The 23,367-nt window shown below is 36.0% G+C and overlaps 4 protein-coding genes across 5 annotated transcripts in view; 3 read left to right on the top strand and 1 right to left on the bottom strand.

Moving 5' to 3' along the window:
* The first annotated feature begins 2,501 nt into the window (after positions 1-2,501).
* On the top strand, positions 2,502-3,253 carry LOC6044949 (NPC intracellular cholesterol transporter 2 homolog a). Its single transcript, XM_001862343.2, has 2 exons — positions 2,502-2,800; positions 2,863-3,253. The coding sequence occupies exons 1-2, from the start codon at positions 2,587-2,589 to the stop codon at positions 3,132-3,134; spliced, it is 486 nt and encodes a 161-aa protein (XP_001862378.2). The 5' UTR covers positions 2,502-2,586; the 3' UTR covers positions 3,135-3,253.
* A 181-nt stretch (positions 3,254-3,434) lies between these two features.
* On the top strand, positions 3,435-4,123 carry LOC6044945 (CCAAT/enhancer-binding protein gamma). Its single transcript, XM_001862341.2, has 2 exons — positions 3,435-3,636; positions 3,702-4,123. Exons 1-2 carry the CDS (start codon positions 3,556-3,558, stop codon positions 4,029-4,031), a joined length of 411 nt encoding a protein of 136 aa, XP_001862376.2. The 5' UTR covers positions 3,435-3,555; the 3' UTR covers positions 4,032-4,123.
* On the bottom strand, positions 4,084-5,360 carry LOC6044951 (iodotyrosine deiodinase 1). The gene is made up of 2 exons (XM_001862340.2): positions 4,950-5,360; positions 4,084-4,884 (listed from the first exon to the last, which is right to left on the bottom strand). The coding sequence occupies exons 1-2, from the start codon at positions 5,149-5,151 to the stop codon at positions 4,175-4,177; spliced, it is 912 nt and encodes a 303-aa protein (XP_001862375.1). The 5' UTR covers positions 5,152-5,360; the 3' UTR covers positions 4,084-4,174.
* A 4,208-nt stretch (positions 5,361-9,568) lies between these two features.
* LOC6044950 (ribosomal protein S6 kinase alpha-5) overlaps positions 9,569-23,367 on the top strand; it is a 62,395-nt gene continuing 48,596 nt past the window's right edge. Inside the window, exon 1 of one of the 2 annotated variants that reach the window (XM_038259331.1) lies at positions 9,569-10,253. The gene's annotated coding sequence lies outside the window, so the exon portion shown is untranslated. Of the gene's footprint in view, positions 10,254-21,898; positions 22,122-23,367 lie in introns of those variants that run through there. The other variant, XM_038259332.1, reaches the window with a different exon arrangement.

Below are 23,367 nucleotides of genomic sequence, written 5' to 3'. Positions count from 1 at the left end.
CTGATATTATAGTTTACAGCGATAAAGCTTATTTTTCTGAGTACAATGACCCTTTGTACGAGCACAAAGAGTTTAAAATGGATTTTTAAATCAATTTTGAAAAATTAACCTCGCGGTCCTTCTTGACACAAAAGCTCCTACTTGACAGCTCGTTCCAAGGGGACCATAGTTGATCCATCGAAAAAATGTTTTCTTGTCAAAAAAAAATTTTGCATTAAAATGAAAAAAAGTGATCAGAAATGGTTTTTAATCGTGTTTTTTACCGTTGTACATAAAAATTGACATAGGACTTTAGTACCCAATTCAAATAATCGGGATTTGAATTACCCGATTTCCAACTAGCGGTATAATGGTTTGAATTGTTGGGACTTAGGAAAATTTTCGCCATGATTCAGGTATATCGTTCCATGAATTGTTAAAGTATTATTTGAATTATTCGGACTTAAGATTTTTTTTTTTGCTGTAGTTCATTTGGCTCAATCATACAATACCTGTTTCAAATAATCCTAAGCGTTTGGCGAACAGTTATCACAGACAAACAGACATGAAAGCTCGAACAATTTTTTGTTCAAAAAGTGGGACCAGTTTAAATTTGAATTTTGTTTGCCCACTAACGACATCTATCTACGATTCCTAGAATCTCTGTCTCCCCAATGACAGCAGGACATGTGTATGTATGTATGAGTATATGTTGACAGATAACCAAAGCATCAAAGGCAATAATAAACAAACGGAAAATTGCAGCTGCAAGGTCAGTTTGTTCCTTTCGTCATTGGCCAAGTAAACTCCCACGTTGAAAACATGTGCCGTGCCGTAAACAACACCGGATCAGATCGATCATAACGAAGACACTTGGTTCCGCTGAGAGAGCGGAGCCGCGGCCGCGGGGTGGTTCCGTGCGGCCGTGTTCCTGTGGACTGGGCTGCGCCTCTCTAGTGACGTAGTGACTGCTTGCCTGGAAAGACGGTTCCATCGACGCAGTCTCCTCAACAACCGGTGCAATCGGAGAACCCGCCATCAGCCGCATTGTCTCGCTCATCCCGGCGCGCCCGTTACTGACGAGTTGCGAGTCAGGGAGAGCGGCCAACGCCGTGCACGCATTGTGTCTACCGCGATGCCCTAGAACAATCTGACCTATCAGGATATTCCTTTGGGCGTCTGAACAAGTTGCTCGGGAAGTTCGGGACCAGGTCGCGTCAAATGAACAACACACGTGAAAGGGGCTGGAAACTCCACCCATCGACAGACTTCGGCAACATCAACGTAGCAACAAACGTGCCAAAGACTTCGAGGCTGTGCAGCTGGTGGCAAGCTCTCCTCCTGCACCGGCCACAAAGACAAACAATCACTCTGCTCAAGCAAGCGCAGCCCAATCCGTCGGATCAACAGGCACGGCCGCACAGAACCACCTCGCGACTCCGCTCATTCATTTCAGCGGAACCTAGTGCATGGTCTTCGTTATGATCGATCCGACGGGAAGCCCCAGAAAAACGACTTCGATCCGAAGATTTTCGAAAATAAAAAAATTACGGTGAATATCTCCACGCGTTGTCGCCATGTCTACAACCAAAACAAAATAAAAATGAAAGCTCAAAGCAGTCATTTCAAAGAACGATCGCTGAGCACAATGGCGCCTCTGGTGGTGAATCCGAAAAACAATAACCATGCTTTTCGTTTTTTTGAAAAATGACCGTTACAGTTTTGGGACAAGTTAGTGAACTCGACTTTCATGTCTGTTTGTCTGTGCAGTTATATCGTTCCATGAATTGTTGTACAATTGTTTGGATTATTGGGACTTAAGAAAATTTTCGCTAAAATTCATTTTTGGCTCGCAATGATACAAAAACTGTTTGAAATAGTACCAAACATATGAGGAATAATTATATCGTACCATTAATTGTTGTGCAATTGTTTCAATTATTTGGACTTAGGAAATTTAGGAAATTTTCCGCTTAGGTTCCTTTGACTAAATCATACCGAGTATCATAACTTTTATCATACCGGCTACAGTACTATTATGTTCTAACAATAGCTGTTTCGAACCATCCTAATCGTATGACGAATAGATACCGTTCATTAAATTGTCGGAAAAAAATCAACCATTCGAATATGTCAATGATAAGTGTAACTATTCGGGAAATAGTACCATTTTAATTTTGTTATATGGTCGTGACATTATATCAACAATATCCCAAATGGTAACCATACCAGAAATAATTTTCTTATGATTTCGACAGTTTCACCTTTGGTATTTGATTATGCGGGTATACGAACTGGCGAATCGTCTCGTATTGTAAAAGGGTGCCCTACGACATTATCTTCAGTCGCGTGTTTCCTTATCAATAAATCCCCTCGCAGGTGTGAACCGGCTACGACACCTGTTACTCATACGCAAAGCCAGTTATCTTACGCAGATGTTCACTTTTAGCACACCTGGTGTGGTTATTAACCGATGATAAGCGAAACATTCCTGTTTATTTAGCTTTTGGGTATAAAAGCTACGTCCCAAACGACCAATTAACCAAATTCATTTCCCCAAAAAACTTCAAGCTCAGTTCAGTCCGCTACCACGCACAGCCCGTAAAAATGTTCAAGTTTCTGGTCTTGGTCGCTCTGGTGCCAGCTGTTATGCTGCAGAACGCCGACAACATCAACTACGACGACTGGGATGTTGTCCCGTTTCGTCCGTGCGCCGGTGCCCGCCCCCCACCGGCTAGTCTTCGGATCGAGAACTGCCCGCAGATGCCGTGTCAACTGCGCCGTGGAACCAGCGCCATGATGGTCATGGACTACACCTCTCGTAAGTTTATCATTTGTACGCAGAAATATAAAAATAATCTAATATTTTTTCGATCAAAACAGTGACTGACGCCACCGCGCTGCGCCCGATCGTTACTGCCACCGCCCTGGGAATAACTGCGCCGTACGAGCTTCCGGCGGATGTGGCCGCGGCCTGCAACTGGCTGGTGGGAGCTCGCTGTCCCACGTCCACCGGCGAAGATCTAACCTGGCACATGACCATGCCGATCACTCCGATTTATCCGCTCGTGTCGGTCACCATCGAAATTGACCTGCAGGACCAGAGTGGACAGACGCAGGGATGCTTCGTGGTTGACGCTCGTGTGGTGGCCTAAACGCGGGTCGGATGTATACTTTTTTGCCTGGGTCGCTAAACGGAAAATGTTAAGTCACTTGGTACCTTTTAGTGTTTAAATATGTTCTTCAATATAAAATCTGACTGAGTAAAAATTAATTGTTTGTTTTGCTTTAATTTGACTGACAAATTGGAGGAGTTTTATAAAAAAGTTGATTTCAAAAGAGTAAGTTTGGAACATCTTTTTTTTGTGTGTATATAGAAATCAAACCGAACCTAACTCACTCCACTAGGCAGAATTTCTTCAATTCGGCATTCGCGAATCTCTCCACTCACTGGGCAATGCCAGATGACGTTTCACGAAAAGCTTCTCGTGTTTACAAATTGTTTGAAGATTTATCAACAAAGTGTTTGCCCTGCAAATTTCGAAAGGAAAATCGGATTTCATCCAACCGCGCGCAATGCCTCCGAAACGGAAAGCGGCCACCACGGACGAGGAGGACAACGACAACTACCGCCAGAAGCGTGACCGGAACAATGAGGTCAGTTGGGGGATGATTTGGGAAATTGAACGAATTTCATCATCTTTTTGGCGCTTTCTTTTCAGGCGGTCAAACGTAGCCGGGTCAAGTCCAAGCAGCGGACGCAGGAAACGCAAGAGAAGGTCAACGAGCTACGTATAAAGAACAAGGTCCTGGAGGACAAAATCAGCAACCAGGAGAAGGAGCTCAAGTTTCTGAAGGAACTGTTTGTAACGCAGGCGCAGGCCAAATCGGACAAACTGGTCGGGGTGGACATTGCGACGCTGCTGAAGAGCTCCGACGAGGACGGGGATTCGGACTCGGAGGAGGAAAAGCGGGCAAAGAAGAAAAAGAAAAAGGACCAGAAGGCTGGGAGCAGTAGTAGCCGGAAGGCGGGCACTTCCAGCCGGAGTTGAGGCATTTGGATGTAAGTTTCGGGTGATTTAATCTCTTTTTGTTTGACTTTATATCAAGATGGATATATATTTTAATTTTTAAGTTAGATTTACATCAATGTGCTTGTTAAATGTCTAAAACACGCCGAATTCCCATAGTTTAATCAATATTTCGCCATAATTTCCTCCACCGGTTTGCGCTTCAAATCGGGCACTTTACAATCGTCCGCGGCATAACCAACGGGAAGCAGAACCAGCAGCTTCTCGTTGACCGGTCGACCTAACAGATTGCGCAGCGCTGGTCCACAGTTCAGCGGAGTCGTTACGAGTGAGTTCAGACCAGCCGCTTGCAGAGCGCACAGCAAAATTCCCGTCGCAATCGAGGTCGAAATCTCGTTGTAATAATGCTGCTTCTTTCCCGTTCCGTCCGCCTTGATCCCGTACGTTTGCTTGAAGATCAGCACCAAATGGGGCGCCTCGGTCAGATATTCCTTGACGTGATTCGTTCGCAGTGGCCGCAAATCCGTGGTCCACTGCTTGGACATTCGCTGCTGGTAGTTGATAAACTCTTCATTTTCAATTATCTCCCTGATTTGCTCTTTAATGTCCTTATCGGAAATGACACAGAACGTCCACGGTTCCGTGTGCGCTCCGCTGGGACTCGTTCCGGCCGCGTGAATACACTTCTCGACGATCGCAAGGTCAACGGGTTTGCTGCTGTACTTGCGCACCGAGCGGCGATCGTTCACGATCGCGTAGAACTTGGCGGCGGCCTTCAGTGGATCACTGTCCAAAGTAACCTTTGCACCGGCAAACGGCACGTGATCCTTCTCCTCCAACACCGGCGTTGGGTCGAAATCATCCGAGTCGACCTCTGTAAAAATAAATAGTAAAATTCTTCAAAAATCTCAACAAAAACAGTTCCCAAAAATCCTAAACCTCCAACGTATTCAATGCCGTCCAGTTTCTCCTCGACCTCCTGCGGTGCAGCGTCCGCTCCCTTCCTCTTTCCCCCGTACCGTCGCTTGTCGTAGATAAATATGAACAAATAAAAGCACACCAGCACCGGAAAGACAAACTTCCAGCAGCTAATGATCAGCGATCGGTCGAACGCGCGCACAATTTCCTCAACGACACTCATCCTTCAACGACTCTTCAGCGCAACGGCGAGATACATTAACTGACCAGCTGCAACGAGTACTTGCACTAAACTGCGCGCGCGGCGCAAACACTAGTACCGAGCTTAATGAGCGCGCGTGTTCGCGGCTGGAGGCTGGCTTGAGTAATAGTGTGACTTAGAACTGAACTCTGAGAGATAGAAACTGTACTGGGACTGCGAGTATGGACTAGCGTGCAGCTGAACTTGTGCCAATTTTCGTTGACCTCCAGGCGAGCTGATAGGGTGGTGGCTGGTCGGGCTGAATTCTGGAGTTTTTTTTTTTTTTGAAAAGGTCCAATAAACCAAATTTCCAGTTCTTGTTTTTTGGATGTTTTTGAAACCGCCTTGAATCAGGGGTATTAAAAAAACACCCAAAAAGCAAAAACTGAAAATTTGGTTTATTGGACGTTTTCAAAATCATTGGGAAATAGACTAATTTCAAACGTACATACACATTGATATTTAAAAAAAATATGTCAGTAGCGTGATTGTGAAATGCAGAAAAAAAACATTTTGTGAATTGGGTACTAAAGCCCTATGTAAATTTTTATGTACAGTGGTAAAAACACGATTTAAAACCATTTCTGATCACTTTTTTTTTCATTTTTATGCAAAAACAGTGATTGACAAGACAACATCTTTTCGATGGATCAACTATGGTCCCCTTGGAACGAGCTGTCAAGTAGGACCTTTTCTGTCAAGAAGGACCGCGAGGGTAATTTTTCAAAATTAATTTTAAAATCCGTTTTAAACTCTTTGTGGTCGTACAAAGGGTCATTGTACTCAGAAAAATAAGCTTTATCGTTGTGAATCTAAATCTAAACAACTAAGTCAGTTCAGTAATGAGTTTAGAGAGTCATGATGCTTAAGGAATGAATGTTGAATATATGGCAAGTGAAGTGCTTCATATCTGTTCAGAAATTATATTTTAATGGCTTTTATTTTTTCTACACATAAAAAAGTTTTCATAAACTTAAATATTTCCATTATCTGTTTTGTTCTGTTCCGGACTATTGCAAAAAGAAAATCAGCAAAAAGGTACAAAATATCGAGTCTCCTACGTTTGGCGAAGACTCGAAAGGTGAAATCACAAAAGACGAAAATACATTAGGCGAAATGTTTCAAAAGGCGAAAAGCACATTTGGCGAAAAAATACCCAAAGTACGCGCCAGGTGGCCGTGTGCACCGAGGCGGAAGCATTTCCTCAAATATTCCCGTTCTTTTTTCAAATCAGAAATTTATAAATTATAAAACTAGACAAACTAAAATTATAAAATTATGAATTATGTAATAATGAAATTAGGAAATTATGAAATTATGTGATAGTGAAATCAAGAAATTAGAAAATTAAGAAATTAAGGTATTATGAAATAATGAAATAACGAAATAAAGAAATTAGGAAATAAGGAAATTAGAAAATTTGGATGTTAGAAAATTGAGAAATTTCGGAAATTAGGACATAAAGATATTAGAAAATAATGAAATCAGAAGGTTAGGAAATTAAGAAGTTAAGAAATTAGGAAGCTAGGAAATTTGGCAATTATAGACTTGGAAAATTAAGAAATTTGGTAATTAGGAAATTATGTAAAAATTAAATAATAAAATAATGAAATAAAGAAATAAGGAAATTAGAAAATTTGGATGTTAGAATATTGAGAAATTTAGGAAATTAGAAAATCAGGATATTGAGAAATTAGTACATTAGGAAATTAAATTCTTAAATTCTTAAATTCTTAAATTCTTAAATTCTTAAATTCTTAAATTCTTAAATTCTTAAATTCTTAAATTCTTAAATTCTTAAATTCTTAAATTTTTAAATTCTTAAATTCTTAAATTCTTAAATTCTTAAATTCTTAAATTCTTAAATTCTTAAATTCTTAAATTCTTAAATTCTTAAATTCTTAAATTCTTAAATTCTTAAATTCTTAAATTCTTAAATTCTTAAATTCTTAAATTCTTAAATTCTTAAATTCTTAAATTCTTAAATTCTTAAATTCTTAAATTCTTAAATTCTTAAATTCTTAAATTCTTAAATTCTTAAATTCTTAAATTCTTAAATTCTTAAATTCTTAAATTCTTAAATTCTTAAATTCTTAAATTCTTAAATTCTTAAATTCTTAAATTCTTAAATTCTTAAATTCTTAAATTCTTAAATTCTTAAATTCTAAATTCTTAAATTCTTAAATTCTTAAATTTTAAATTCTTAAATTCTTAAATTCTTAAATTCTTAAATTCTTAAATTCTTAAATTCTTAAATTCTTAAATTCTTAAATTCTTAAATTCTTAAATTCTTAAATTCTTAAATTCTTAAATTCTTAAATTCTTAAATTCTTAAATTCTTAAATTCTTAAATTCTTAAATTCTTAAATTCTTAAATTCTTAAATTCTTAAATTCTTAAATTCTTAAATTCTTAAATTCTTAAATTCTTAAATTCTTAAATTCTTAAATTCTTAAATTCTTAAATTCTTAAATTCTTAAATTCTTAAATTCTTAAATTCTTAAATTCTTAAATTCTTAAATTCTTAAATTCTTAAATTCTTAAATTCTTAAATTCTTAAATTCTTAAATTCTTAAATTCTTAAATTCTTAAATTCTTAAATTCTTAAATTCTTAAATTCTTAAATTCTTAAATTCTTAAATTCTTAAATTCTTAAATTCTAAATTCTTAAATTCTTAAATTCTTAAATTCTTAAATTCTTAAATTCTTAAATTTAAATTCTTAAATTCTTAAATTCTTAAATTCTTAAATTCTTAAATTCTTAAATTCTTAAATTCTTAAATTCTTAAATTCTTAAATTCTTAAATTCTTAAATTCTTAAATTCTTAAATTCTTAAATTCTTAAATTCTTAAATTCTTAAATTCTTAAATTCTTAAATTCTTAAATTCTTAAATTCTTAAATTCTTAAATTCTTAAATTCTTAAATTCTTAAATTCTTAAATTCTTAAATTCTTAAATTCTTAAATTCTTAAATTCTTAAATTCTTAAATTCTTAAATTCTTAAATTCTTAAATTCTTAAATTCTTAAATTCTTAAATTCTTAAATTCTTAAATTCTTAAATTTTAAATTCTTAAATTCTTAAATTCTTAAATTCTTAAATTCTTAAATTCTTAAATTCTTAAATTCTTAAATTCTTAAATTCTTAAATTCTTAAATTCTTAAATTCTTAAATTCTTAAATTCTTAAATTCTTAAATTCTTAAATTCTTAAATTCTTAAATTCTTAAATTCTTAAATTCTTAAATTCTTAAATTCTTAAATTCTTAAATTCTTAAATTCTTAAATTCTTAAATTCTTAAATTCTTAAATTCTTAAATTCTTAAATTCTTAAATTCTTAAATTCTTAAATTCTTAAATTCTTAAATTCTTAAATTCTTAAATTCTTAAATTCTTAAATTCTTAAATTCTTAAATTCTTAAATTCTGAAATTCTGAAATTCTGAAATTCTTAAATTCTTAAATTCTTAAAGTCTTAAATTCTTAAATTCTTAAATTCTTAAATTCTTAAATTCTTAAATTCTTAAATTCTTAAATTCTTAAATTCTTAAATTCCTAAATTCTTAAATTCTTAAATTCTTTAATTCTTTAATTCTTAAATTGAAGATTCTACATTTTGAGATTCGCCGGGATTTTCTATTATTCTAACGAATATATAATTAATAAAACCTTTGGAACTTTCAGTCGCATTCAAATTCTTTGATTTTTTCACCAAAACATATAACAAACAAGCACCGCGCGGAGAAACGTCAAACGCCACTTTCCGTTTCTGTTCCTTTTCAGCTCCGTGCCGCTTAAGAAAAATATTTTCTTGACTCTTTCTTGACCGTTTCTTGGGCGTTTTTTTTTGCGTTCCTTCCGATCTGCATATCAGCCTTAAGGCTAGTATGCAGATCGGAAGGCAATGGGTCAAGAGACAGCTTTACGAACAGCAGAACAAAGGAGAGAGAGCGATTTTTTGGAGCTTTTCTTCATCCTTTCTGACTTCCTTGCGCTGCCGCTGCTACCCATTTGATTTTTTTCTTGACCGGTTCCTTCCGAAGTGCGTATACCGCTTTAAGAAACATCTTTTCGTGACTTTCCTTGTCCGTTTCTTGGGCGTTTTTTATATGGAGTTTTGCGTTCCTTCCGAGATGCAAATCAGCCTTAAAAATGAATTTATAAATCAATTTAAAAAAAAAAAAACTAATTTTGCGGCCCTCTTTGACAGTAAATCGAAAAAATGTTGTCTTGCCAATTTATATTGAACGCCGAAGTGCTGATATGGCAACATTAGAGGCACGATGGAGTTAGATGCTGTGCCCCAATAAGCTACATATTGTGTTTCATATTATGTTTATTACACCTTTAAAAAAAACTCTAGATTTTTTTTCACAGTGCTCTACCATAATTATAGCAACTGTCAGTTTCGTGAGACGCTCAGCGAAATCGACGGAGCGGGAGTGTTAGTGCCTAAATTTCCGTGTGAAAAGGAGCTTATTCACTCCGTCGGTGGTTTCAAACCGTGCAATTTTGGCCAAAGTAGTGAAATTATCTTGCAAATCTGTTCGCACACTTCGAATCCAGCTTTTTCCAACGATTTTTCCCTTCGGGATATTTCGACCCTTTTGCGCGGTGACTTCGTTGTGTGCGTTGTAAACAAATCCACCAACACCAACGTCGTCGAGCAAACCCCCCACGGCAACTGTCAAAACGGAGTCACCCTGTGCTGCTGCTGCTGCTCAAACGCCTTCAAACGTGTCAGACGTCGCGAGCGAATTTTCCCATTTACAAAAAAAGTGTTGTTCAAAAACAAGTAGCTTTTTGGAAGTTGTAAAAAGTAGTAATTTTCGACACTGTGTTTTTGGGGTGCGTCGTGGAGTGAAACTTCGTTTGCCGCGCGAGTGTCTGCCGGAAGTGGTCCGTTCCGGGAGGGTACTTTTCGGCCCCGCAGAGGATGCAATCGCCATTTTTGGACGTGTTCACGCAATCTTGTTTGGGAAAATTCAGTGCATAAAGTGGCCTGGCTGGCGGAAACCCCTTTTTGCGGGCGCTGTGACTTTGATGGTGCAGAGTGTTAAGTTTTCGGTGGACATTTGAGACATTTTGGTACGTATTACCTATAAGTTTTATTTTATTTGGTGATTTGGCGACCCATCTGGGAGGCTTGTTTGTGGCTTCAGTTCGAATGGAAAGGGTCACGATCGATCATTCTGGCAAAGATGTGAGGTTATGCTGTGTTTACAAATTTTATCAACTCATCTGACAGGAAAAACAGTAGAGTAAGCTGAATTGGCTTCTAAAATCATGCATAAATAGCTGAAATTATTTTTCACAACAATAAAGCTTTTTTTTTTAGTAAAACCCAGTCACGACGTTCTTGCAGGTTTCTAGCAGATTTCTCACAGAACTGTTTTTTTCTTACAGTATTCTAGCAGAGATGTTCCACTTTTCCAGCAGGGTTCTGGCAGAATCAGTTCTGCTAGAATATTTTGTGACTGGGAATAACCCTCTGTACAACTACAAGGAATTTAAAAAAGATTTTTAAATTAATTTTGAAAAATTAACTTCGCGGCCTTTCTTGATAGGAACTATCTTACTTGACAGCTCGTTCCAAAGGAACCATAGTTGATCCATCAAATACAGTTGTCTTGTCATTTTTTTTTGCTTTAAAATAAAAAAAAAGGTGATCAGAAATGGTTTTCAAGCGTGTTTTTACAGTTGTGGAATTTTGGAACATTTTTTCAAATTAAAAGATTCGCAGTCTTTCAAAAGTTAAAATTGTTTCTTTACTCGATAACAAAATTAAATGAAATTAAGAATATTTTATATCCTTTATAAAAGAAATTAGAATAACTTAGATCAGTTGGTTATTTACTAGGATTTTTTATTTTCAAAGTGAAGCTTTTTGTTTTACGAGATAAAGTATGTATCAAGGCATCTTCTATAACTTAAATCTGAAAAGAGTAATGATTGACAATGTGAGAAAAAATAATGTTTCATATGAAAATATGCCAGTCTAATAAGAAATTGCCTGTTTTGGTAAAGCATTTTAATGAAGTTTCGATATTTTTATTTAAAATTTAGTTCAAAGAAGGAAATATCTCTTGTTAGCTTTACATTTTCCTCTTTCAATATAATTAGCAATTATATTTTTTTTATGAAATTTTCCCTTCTTTTATATAAATTTCAACTTAAATATGAGAAAAGCCTCTTCAAACCTTTATATTTGAAATTAAGTTTTTTTATGCAATTTTCTTCTCTTTTTTATATTCAACTTGAAGAAGGGAAATTCTCTATAGATGTTCTCTTTAAGCATTTCTATAACTTCTGCAATTTTTTTCTCTGTTGGTTTATTTTTTCGCAATAAAATTGTTTATGCAAGTTTCCTTCTTTTATTTATTCAAAACTAATCATTAAAACGGTACAATTGTAAATATTGTAAATACTAATAAAATTGATTTTTTGAATAGCTGTAGGTGAAAAACATAAAAAATAATGCGATTGTCAAATATTTGAAAAGTGGAATAATGTTAATCTTTAAGGAGACTTTGATTGATTTTTATATAAAAGAAGTTTCAGTTCAGTTCAATTTTTCAAATATTTAAAAAGTATTTTTTAGAGATTTTCCCTTCTTAAAGTTGAAATTAAAAAAAAAGAAGGGAAAATTTCATAACATTTCATTTGTCAATATTTAAAGAAATAAAAAATGTACATCCATTAACTTGAATATTAAAGAAGAGAAAATTGCATAAAAATCAGAAATTGCTAAATATTGAGAAAAAAAAACATTTGCACAGCTTTTGAATGATTTTGCCTTCTTTAAAGAAGAGCAAAATGCACATAGGGGAGAGTGGGGAGACTTGATCCCCGGGGACACTTGATCCCAAGCCTGTATCTCGTCAGCATGTGGGTAAAACAATTAGCTTTGTTCTAGAAAGTTGTGCGAAATTGACTAAAACTTATTGTAGAAAACATAGAAAAAAAATAAAAAAATGTTTTTATAGAGTTACACACATTTTTCTAAAAAGTGCTCCAAAAAACTTCCAAGAGATCTTTTTTCTTTGTTTTGATAAGTATAGAAAACACTCAAAAATTATTCAAAAAAATATTGTTTGTACATGAATTGTTTGATAAACATATCAACTCCAAAACCCTTACGTATTTGACGTTAAATTTATCGTCATACTATTTTTACAATCAATTGTTTAAAAAAGTGCGTTTAAGGAGACTTGATCCCTGCATTTTTACAGTCACTGGAATCAGCTTCAAGATTAAATAATTGGGCTGGGTTTTCGTACATAGTTTCCTTTAGTATAGTTGTACATAACTTACTGCAGGTTGAACCATTTTTCAAAAGTTTTGTAAACAAAAATTACCAGCTGTTGTAAACATGCTCAATTTTGGTCTAAAAAAGAAAATTTTAAGTTTTTATATATTTTGCATGCTAAACTTGCTATATTTTGAACACAAACGTACAGGTTTAATGTGAAATTGCTGTAACTTATAGAAAATTAACAGTTTGGATGAATAAGAAACATTTTGCTTAAGATTTCTTAAAAATGTTGAAAGGGGGATCAAATTACCCCCAACATTTCGAAAATGCCGGTTTAAAATATTTTTTTAAAACGCTTGGCATTATTCGAAGAGTTTATCTGATGAAATACCCTTATAAGCCATACATAGTTGAATGTTTAAGCTTTCAATTCATGCAAAAAGATCATAGTGTTGTGAGAAATTGACAGAGTTATGCGCGATACAAAAAAAGGGGATCAAGTATCCCCACTCTCCCCTACATTCTATAGGTTGAATTTAAAAAAGGAGGTAAAGGGAAAATAGTATAAAATCTTCATTGCAAAATATTTAATGACTGAGAAAACTTACATCACTTTGTTAGGTTGAATTTAAAATAAAAGAAGGACAAATTTAATACAAAAAAATAGCAGCAAAGTATTTCAAAGGTTAAAAATCTTGATATTATATAGAATATTTTTAAATACATTTTTAAGAAAAATTATGAAAAATTGCATTTTAAAGCTTTTTTAAGAAATATTCAAAAAAGGTGAAAAATTACATCCATTGGGAAAAAATGATAAAGATACTTGATCTCTGGAAAAAAATAAATATCTTTTTAAGTAAAATTATCTGTTTAGGAAAAAAGCTATACATTATTATTCTTTACAAAAAATAAATACTTTATAAAAAATAAATAAAAAAAGCCTGCAATAATTGTCCAAACGTCCTTGATGGTTTTTGAACGAGTTATGCCAAACGTCCATTATGCCAAATACCAAACGTCCCTGCCGTTATGCCAAACGTCCCTGATGTCTTGGACCAATTATGCCAAACGTCCATTATGCCAAACGTCCTTCTTGAAAACCCGTTATGCCAAATGTCCATTATGCCAAAAGGGGCACACTCTTAAAAAGGCCTTTCCAATGAGCCTAAATCATTGAAGATCTGACAACCCTATCACAAGTTATTAGCACTTAAGTGTTATTTATGCACTTTTTGAAGGCCGGATCTCAGATTTTTTCATGAAAATGATGTCCGAGACCCTTATGCGACCCGTCGTTAGTTAGATAATTGAAAGACCTTTCAAATGGGCCAAAAACATCAAAGATTTGACAACCCTATCAAAAGTTATTAGCACTTAAGTGTTATTTATACAATTTTTGAAGGTTGGATCTCAGATATTTCAATAAAAATGATGTCCGGGTCCCTTATGCGATCCGTCGTTAGTTAGATAATTGAAAGACCTTTCAAATGGGGCTATGATCATCGAAGATCTGACATTCCTATCAAAAGTTATCAGCACTTAAGTGTTTTCATACAATGTGTAGAGGCTGGATCTCGGATATTTGTATGAAGATGTTGTCCGGATCCGTTATGCTACCCCTGATAAGTGATAAGAATAACTGAGTTAAATTCATAGAACACTGAAATAGCAGATGTTGCTTTTTTGGATAAAATTTCTTCATAAATGCGAGGAAGGCACCTATCAAGGTGGATTAAGTAACGTTTTTAATGAAATATATGAAAAGTACATTTGGTAACAATCAACCATTTAAATTTGATTCTATTACCAGAATTCCCATAAAAACCTTCGGATAATCGAGTCTGGACTGTAGGCCCAAAACATAAACCAAGCAAAACAATGTAAATGGGCCAAAGTGGATGTGTAAACAACAGTCTATGCTGTTCTCACCAATGAATGTTTACATTTGGAACGAGCAGGTTGTTGTTTACAAATCCATACTGGCCCATTTACATTGTTTTGCATGAGTTGCTTAAATGTGGTAGACTTTAGATTGTAAAACAATTCGCGCAGGAATCGTCCTTGTTGGCAATTTCTGTTTATTTGACAAAAAAATTGAATAACAATTTTTTAATCCTTTCCCATAAACCCGAGATCTATAAAATGACATGGCGGGCGCCGTTGGTGGCCATCGGTTGTTAAGCAGGCATTAAACTATGGCAATAATTGTAATAAAAATAAGAACAACAATCTGGAATTATTCAGGATTAAAATCGAATTTTGCAAGTCACAAAAAATAGCGATCTCCTCAGTTTGATTTTTTACCTATTTTTTATGTATGGTACTCTTCAAAAAATTTCGCAGAATAAGGGATTAATCAAAAGTCACGAGATATTTACCCCACACACTGTTGTTTAAATACATCTTCGTTGCCTGCCGCTACCGACCCGACCATTACGACTCTCTCTTTTTCCGTGATCCACCACCGCCGCATGCAAAGAGGTTAAAAGAGTCTATTTTTAATTGTCATTCTTGAAGTACTATCGCTCGCGGTCGAATTCTTGCCCAATTTCATGTCGAGTTGAATCATGCTCGAATTGAACCATTTGTGTTAAGGCCTCAAGTCGTATTCGAGCCGATATGCTAAACTCCTTCGACCACAGCAAAGGTCAGGCTTGCAAGCAGAGTCAATGTTTACAGCTCTCGGAGAAACGACACGACGTGCAGCCGATCACGGCAGCACTTCGAAGGCTTTTTACGCGGAAGAGTCGCCACTTTCACATCACACCGAGTGGTGGTGGTTCGCGCAACATAAGTCCGACGACGTAACACGTCGAGAAATTCCAACACCCATCGCGGCAGTTTGCGTTAGGGTGACTCAGCTGAGCTGAGCAAACCCAGACTGTACTCGGTTCCGGGACAGGGAGGGGAAGAACCCAACCGTGAACGAAACCGTTTCGAAGCTTTTCATTGATCGCCACCGGAATCAGCAACAGCTAGAGAAGAACAACATAATCAACTAAGCTGGTGTAGCTTAAGGAGGCGAGATTTGAGAGGAGAGGGGAGAAGAAGAGAGAGAGAGAGAACGCCGTTAGGCCTTCGACGGCACCATACATGTACGGACGGAACAGAAACAGACCGACAGACAGACAGCCAAAGGCCACCGAGACCCACCATGTTTGTATAGACGTCGTCTTCGAAGCGGTAGTGTGCGCGCAGTGGGGGCCTTGGCGCAAGCCTGTTCACAGTTGGTGTGGAGTCAAAACAAGACTCGCACACCATCACCTTCTTGAACGTATTGAATAAACGTTGTTATTGTTATTTAATAGACAAAACAAAATTAAAATTTGACTAAAATTTGGTTGCAGAACTCAATCATGATGTTAAAAGCAAGAAAATAAAAAATACGAAAAAAAAGTTTTGTTCAAAATTTGATTCGGCTGCAGCAAATATCATTCAAAGTTTAGACCGTCCCATACTTTTCTGTACCAAAAATAACAGAATCGAAACGAAAACACTTTTCAAAACAAATGCTAAAAAGTTCTAAAAAATTATGTATGAAACTCGTTTCAAACTTGATTTTTCTTGCACCCGTCATATTTATCCAACTCGTTTGGAGTTTGTACCCCGTTGGTTGGTCAAAATCAAACTAAAAAGTGACGAACTGTCACTTTTTACACGACGCTCACGCACACTTGCAAAACAAACGTTTGGTAGTGTGTGTGATCTCCGTGTAAAAGGGGTGTCAAACTAAAAAGTGACCCCGTTCGGTTGGTTTGAGTGTAAACCAATTTTTTCAGTTTTTGCTTTTTGGATGTTTTTGAAGGCGCCTTGAGTCAGGGGTATTAAAAACACCCAAAAAGCAAAACTGAAAATTTGGTTTATTGGACCTCTTCAAAAAAAAAAAAAAAAAACTCCAGAATTAAAATTAAAAAAGGGTGGCCTTCCCTATGACCAATGACGCCATTTTGTGTCATTGGTTCACCTAAAAGGGTGGCTACTCAAGTCGGAAAAGTCGGGAAAAAGTCGGAAATACGCCCAAATTCGAGAAAATCGGGAAAAAGTCGGAAATTTGTGTTTTTTTTCTGTTATGGGATCATCCATAAACCACGTGGACACTTTTTTGGGAATCTGTCCCCCCCCCTCCTTCGTGGACAATCGCCATACCCCCTAAAGTGTCCCCGTGGTTTATGGATGGTCCCTAAAAAGTTGTTGAAAAGTTTGAAAATTATTTTCTAACTTTTGAATTTTTTTTGTATTATCCTCAAGAATATTGTATGAATATAATGGCATGCACTTGACAAAGATTTCCATATCATTTTTTTAAATCAAAATTTATTAATTTATTTGTGACTATTTGATTTTGTCACACTGCACATTAAATGTTTGAAAAATAAAACGATTTCAACATTACTTGGGCTGTTTTTCTTTTGTGGTAGATATTTATAATGTAAAATTAAATTCATTCAAATTCACTTATTTTCCAAATCCTTGATTTCATTAAAATAATTGTGAGTATGGGTCAGTAACTATAGATTAAGCTTTTCATTTTCATTTATTTATCTGTCGGGGAAACATTCAAACATTTTAAAAGATAAATTAAAAACTTTTATTAGCATATTGAAAAAAAGACCGTTGCAAATATTTTTCAAAGTTTATGTCGCCCGCCCCCCTTCAAAATTGGTCCAAAAAATCAGGGGCATAAAAATATTTTTTTCAAAAATCTTCAAAATTTTAATGATAATAGAGGTCAAATCAACTTAAAACAATGTAAAACGCATTTTCCTGCATTTATAATCGTATTAAGCATGTTTGGGCTGGATTAAAAGTATTTTGAATTTTTATGAAATTCCAATGTACAGCACCGCAAAAACGTTTTTTTTGCAAAAAAAAAATTTTTTTTCGTCAATACTTAGATATTTTGGAAACTAATGATTGCAAAACAACTGGGCAGGTGTAAAATGCATTTTTAAACACTTTGTTGATTCAAATGTTGAAACCATGGCTCGTAAATTCAATGTTTAAACTTTTTTTTATTTTTTTGCCTGAATCGAAATAATGAGTGCTTCCTTTTCTGAAATATTTTTTCAGAAATTTATTGATAAGATTCTTCAGATTTATTTATTTAGAAATTTCGATGGTTAATAATGACTTTTTAAGAGTTTTTGATTTGAAAATATTCTTCAGTTAAGAATTGCCTAATATTTGAGGTTCTGGAAAAGTCATGAAAAAGTCGGGAATTTGAAAATGGGATTTTAGTGGTCACCCTGCCCTTACAAGGCTTTAAGTAGCTCTTTATACAAAAACTAACTTAATCCACCTATGTGGTTGGAGCCTTCCTCACAACAATGGCTGTACACAAGTTTCATCAATTTTTTAGATCCGGCTTCCAAAAAGTACATCGATATCACTTAAGTGGCCATATCTCGAGACAGGGTTGCCAGATCTTCAATGTTTTGCACTCGTTGGAAAGGTCTTTTGATAACCTAACCAACGTTGGCTCGGATAGTTGAGCCGGACATAGTTTACATACATTTAAGTGAGATCCGGCTTCAAAAAAGTACATCAATATCACATAAGTGGCCATATCTCGAGACAGGGTTGCCAGATCTTCAATGTTTTAGACTCGTTGGAAAGGACTTTTAATAACCTAACCAACGATGGGTCGGATGATGGACTCGGACATAGTTTACATACATTTAAGTGAGATCCGGCTTCAAAAAAGTACATCAACATCACTTAAGTGGCCATATCTCGAGACAGGGTTGCCAGATCTTCAATGTTTTAGACTCGTTGGAAAGGTATTTTGATAACCTAATCAACGTTGGGTCGGATAGTGGAGCCGGACATAGTTTACATACATTTAAGTGAGATCCGGCTTCAAAAAAGTACATCAATATCACTTAAGTGGACATATCTCGAGACAGGGTTGCCAGATCTTCAATGTTTTAGACTCGTTGGAAAGGTCTTTTAATAACCTAACCAACAATGGGTCGGATGGAGGATCCGGACATAGTTTACATACATTTAAGTGAGATCCGGCTTCAAAAAAGTACATCAATATCACATAAGTGGCCATATCTCGAGACAGGGTTGCCAGATCTTCAATGTTTTAGACTCGTTGGAAAGGTCTTTTAATAACCTAACCAACGATGGGTCGGATGATGGACTCGGACATAGTTTACATACATTTAAGTGAGATCCGGCTTCAAAAAAGTACATCAATATCACTTAAGTGGCCATATCTCGAGACAGGGTTGCCAGATCTTCAATGTTTTGGACTCGTTGGAAAGGTCTTTTGATAACCTAACCAACGTTGGCTCGGATAGTTGAGCCGGACATGGTTTACATACAGTTAAGTGAGATCCAAATATATGTGAAAACACATTTTTATACATAACTTTTGAACTACTTATCGAAACTTCAATCTGTATAAAACTCGATCTATGGGACCCTAAACCAAGTCGAATGCAACAAGTTCAGGTCAAATCGGTTCAGCCAGTGCCGAGAAACATGAGCTAGTTTGTTGGTCACATACATACATACACACACACATACACACACACATACACACACATACACACACACATACACACAGACATTTGTTCAGTTTTCGATTCTGAGTCGATATGTATACATGAAGGTGGGTCTACGACGTTTTTATACGAAGTTCATTTTTAGAGCAGGATTATAGCCTTACCTCAGTGAGGAAGGCAAAACAGTACGTAAATATTTGATAATCTCTATCTTTTGAAAAAACGTTTGTTATTAGCCTGTTTTTTTTATTTTTTATTTTTTTTGGCAAGGTTGTAGGACCTACAACAAGTTGTCAAACGATTTGCCATCGATCAAAGTGAGCCATTAGGTGAAAATTTGGCGAAAGAGGCCCTTTGGAAAATACAACATCGACACCTTCACTTAATCCACTTATAACTAAGTCAGTTCAGCTTAGATTAACTTGGGTTGTTCTAAAAAATTGTTCCCCATATTATTTTTGATATATATCTAGGTTTCAGACATTTTAGTTCAGTAGATGATTTTTGCGGTCAGAAAATGTAAAAAGGTGAAGTTTCTCTATTTAAATCGCATACAAACTTAAATGCTAAAGAGCTTCAATGAATCCTGAACCAAATTGGCTGAAAATTTCAGGAGAGCTTCTGTAGACATAGAAAAATGATTTTATCAACAATGCAACGGTCTTGCTGACATTTTTGCATTTCCATGGGGCCATGAACCACACTATTGTAGGTATTGATGCGCACTATGTACTTTGAAAAATCAACAAATTATTTAGTTGAAATAAACTTCAAGTGGATCAAAATCAAATTATTCGCTCTGCAGCATTGCCTTGGCGTTCTCGATTGCGAGATTCCCACTCAAAACTAGGTGTCCGAAGGCTTGATTGTTGAAGCAATGCTATTGCAAACCTCTTTTTACACCTCAGCTTTCATCCACCCCGGGATTCAAACTGACGACCATTGGATTGTTAGTCCAACTGCCTTCCAGCGACTCTACCGAGGCAGGATCCAGCGAGACGACTCCTACACCTGGACTGAGCTAACGACCTAACCTCTAGTTAGACATTTACTTCCCCTTCTGGGATCGAACCCAGGCCAACTGGGTGAGAGGCAACCATGCTTACCCCTACACCACGGATCCCGGCCTTTAAGTGGATGTATCTTGAAAATAGGGACGTGGCGTTACATCGTGCTGCCATCTGGATTTTAAAGTGCGAGAGTGGAAAAGTGCTGAGTCATCGTCTAAAAATAGACGGCGTCCTATCTCGCCCAGCAAAAAGAAGTCGATAAAGTAGTCGGTTTCGATGAGAAAAAGTGGAAAATGTGGCCTAAAAATAGCGACGCCATCCCCATATGGCGCACCTTATCAAAAAATATGTAAAGTACTTTTCGATTAAAGATCCGATTTTATATTTAATCCTGAAGTTAAAAAAAAATTGAAGAAAAATTTCTGTTTTTCCAAAAAAAAAAACTTTTTTTAATTTAACTCGATGGATTTTGCCCATTCTTTTCTATAGCTCAAAAGTATCGTTTGTGGTCCCCTACACCCAACTGGCAGTCGCATGATTGTGATGCATGGCGGCATGAAAGTACATATATCAGAATCTGCATGAAATCTGTCCTCATGCATTTTTTTGCGATATAGGAGTATGACATTTTTGCCCGTTACCGACAATTATCGACATTACCGACGGCTTTTTGGTTGTATTTCACAAAAAAAAAACTTAACAGAACGAGGATTGAACCACCAACTTTTTGGTTATTGATCCGACACGCTACCACCGCGCCATGGACGCTTGATGAAAAGTGAGTGAAAGAGCACTAACATATGCTTCTCTTTGGAGTGTTGCTCGGGGACGGGCCAGCATTATATAGGGACGTGGCGTTACATCGTGCTGCCACCTGGTTTTTTTAAGCGCAAGAGTGTAAAAGTGCTGAGTCATCGTCTAAAAATAGACGGCGTCCTATCTCGCCCAGCAAAATGAAGTCGATAAAGTAGTCGGTTTCGATGAGAAAAAGTGGAAAACGTGGTCTAAAAATAGCGGCGCCATCCCCCTATTATATGTGTTGGTGAGAACTGCAGACCGCTGAAATTTTTACAAGCGGGCAAAAATGATCTACGGGCTTGCTGCAAAAAATGTTATAAAATGTGACATTTTCTGCAGTAAATTCAATGTTGCAGATTTTGAGATATATTTTTCCTTTGGGTGTATAAATAATAGGAAATAGTTTTTTTTTGTGAAAAAGGTTAGTTAAAATATCGCCAAATTTTTGCTTCCATGTACCATTTTTTCTCAATAATACCTACACAGAAAAAAATTATGAATATTCATCAGGAAATGGTGACAGATTTTGTGTCAAAAAAAAAGATTAATTTTACCTCAGAAAATGATGAATTTTCATCAGTTTTTGATGAATATTCATCAGGTTCACATTTTTACACATTTTTTATGTAATATTACTTAAAAAAGAGGTAATATTCAACCTACCAAGTTTTCAACATTCCAAAATTTAACTTTTTTTCTGTGTACAACCTTGCCGAAGACACTAACTCGACTCAACTAAAAAAAAAACATTGTTAAATATTTTATTTTTTTAAGTTGGTTGCAAATGTCTAATATTTCCCCTATTTATTAAGATTTGTTTTACCCCCCATTCAGTTTTGATGACGGCCTACCGATCATGTGTCCTCTGCACTGGTTGAGCTTCTACACACAATATTGTACGGGGCCCAAGTTTCAACCAAGTGGGGGAGCAGCTCCCAAACCTCCTCAACCCTCCGCCTCCCGTCACACTCCTCCCCCTCATCTGCCAAGACCAAAACAAACCAATACAAACAAGATTCGACACTAACACCGCTACACACACTCGTGTGTGTGTGTGCCTTTCTAGTGGTGGTGGCAAGTCTTTCATGGTGCTTGTGCGCGCGCGTTTGATGTCTCTCGGTCGTCGTCGTAAAGTGGCCAACTTAATCGGATTTTCAACGTCCACTAGGACGGTCGTCGGTCGGTCGGTTTCGTTGCTTTGACGTGTGCCACGCGCGCGGTTTTTCCCCGCAACAAAGTATTGTAACTAAACACTACTGAAGTTTGTACGAGTTAGGTCCTTGTGTGACTAGTTGTTGCTCGGGAACCTCGGGATAACCGGAATTGGTGTCGTGAGGGGAAGAGCCACGGGAATCTGCTACCAGGATTGTTAAAAGTATGTTGCTGTCGGGTTTCGTTCGATTGAATGTTGAAGGTTGAGCAAATTGTAGTTTTCAGTGAGTGAAAAAATTCGTACTAAGAAATACCGCACAAGAAAACAAGCAAAACTAGAAAGAAGACGACACTGGTGGTGTGTACAACAAGTCTGGTTTGGTTTTTTTTTCTTCTGGTGTGTAGTGTACATTTTACACATTATAACTGTATCACTCTCACGCTCGATGGAGTGGACGACGACGAAGCAGTGAGAGGGTTGGCGGTGGTGTCCCAATTTCATGTTTGGTGGGGAGTGGAGTTATGATTTTGTACTTGAAGGGTTTTTTTTCTTCTCCATATTTATATTGTAAGGAAATATTCAGTTTATGGAAATCAAGCGACGATTGTTTGGTGAATTGAATTAAAAAGTCCTATATTACGCTCTTTTGAAATGTTAGTCTTGATTCAAAATAAAAAAAATGGTTTCGAAAAGATCGGAAAATTTCACGAATGTTTCACTTTTTAACATTGAAAATCGGACCATTATTTGCTGAGACATCAGCATTAGAAATTGGAGGGTTGTTTAGGTGAGACTCAGAAAACTTCAATTTTCCTGTTTCTTTTTCTTTAAGCCTGCCGTTCTACGCATAATTGTCCCATGCCAGTTTTGGATGATTCTGACTTTTTATCATTTTTAAGTTTAGTTTTACGTATACTTTCACTACTACTGTTTTTGACACATAAAATCTAGTACTTTATAAAGAAAATCATTGAAAACAACACCAAGTCTGTTTGCCCCATCGTTCTATCACGTATTTTCTATCACGAAATCATGACTTTTTATGAAGCATTTTACTTGTTTACATGTTTACCTGCAAGAGGATTACAAATAAGGGTGATAAAATGTTAACCGGGGTGATTAGGGACATGTAGGGCGAATAGCGACCCACGGCACAATTATGCGTAGAAACACAGAAATCGATCGAAAAATTTCAATCGCATTTTTCTCAGTTGTCCTTTTTTGAACATGGGCAATAAGAGGTCCAATCTTTAAAGTTTCTTGGACAAATTTATAGCAAATTCTCTAAACTAAAAATAAAATATTTTTTCAAACCGAAAAACTGCAAATATTTTGCTGAAATAAAACTTCGGTGGCTTTATTCTGAAAACGAGGCACTTTATCAAAAAATCGGTTAAGGGGTTCAAAAACAGACGATTTTTTATATGAAAAACATAAAAATATTTTTATCATTTTTTAAAATAAACTT

Source organism: Culex quinquefasciatus, chromosome 3 (genome assembly GCF_015732765.1).
Source record: "Culex quinquefasciatus strain JHB chromosome 3, VPISU_Cqui_1.0_pri_paternal, whole genome shotgun sequence".
In the NCBI taxonomy this organism is placed as follows: Eukaryota; Metazoa; Arthropoda; class Insecta; order Diptera; family Culicidae; genus Culex; species Culex quinquefasciatus.
The sequence above is the reverse complement of the archived record's forward strand: the minus strand, read 5'-3'. Positions and strand labels throughout refer to the sequence as shown.

What these genes read in the sequence shown, in the direction of transcription:
- LOC6044951 (XM_001862340.2), bottom strand. Translation starts at nt 5,151, where the DNA reads ATGAGTGTCGTTGAGGAAATTGTGCGCGCGTTCGACCGATCGCTGATC. An exon ending in CGGCATTGAATACGTTGGAG is followed by an intron (nt 4,885 to 4,949) that starts GTTTAGGATTTT and finishes TTATTTTTACAG; the next exon opens with AGGTCGACTCGGATGATTTC.
- LOC6044945 (XM_001862341.2), top strand. Translation starts at nt 3,556, where the DNA reads ATGCCTCCGAAACGGAAAGCGGCCACCACGGACGAGGAGGACAACGAC. An exon ending in AGCGTGACCGGAACAATGAG is followed by an intron (nt 3,637 to 3,701) that starts GTCAGTTGGGGG and finishes CTTTCTTTTCAG; the next exon opens with GCGGTCAAACGTAGCCGGGT.
- LOC6044949 (XM_001862343.2), top strand. Translation starts at nt 2,587, where the DNA reads ATGTTCAAGTTTCTGGTCTTGGTCGCTCTGGTGCCAGCTGTTATGCTG. An exon ending in GGTCATGGACTACACCTCTC is followed by an intron (nt 2,801 to 2,862) that starts GTAAGTTTATCA and finishes CGATCAAAACAG; the next exon opens with TGACTGACGCCACCGCGCTG.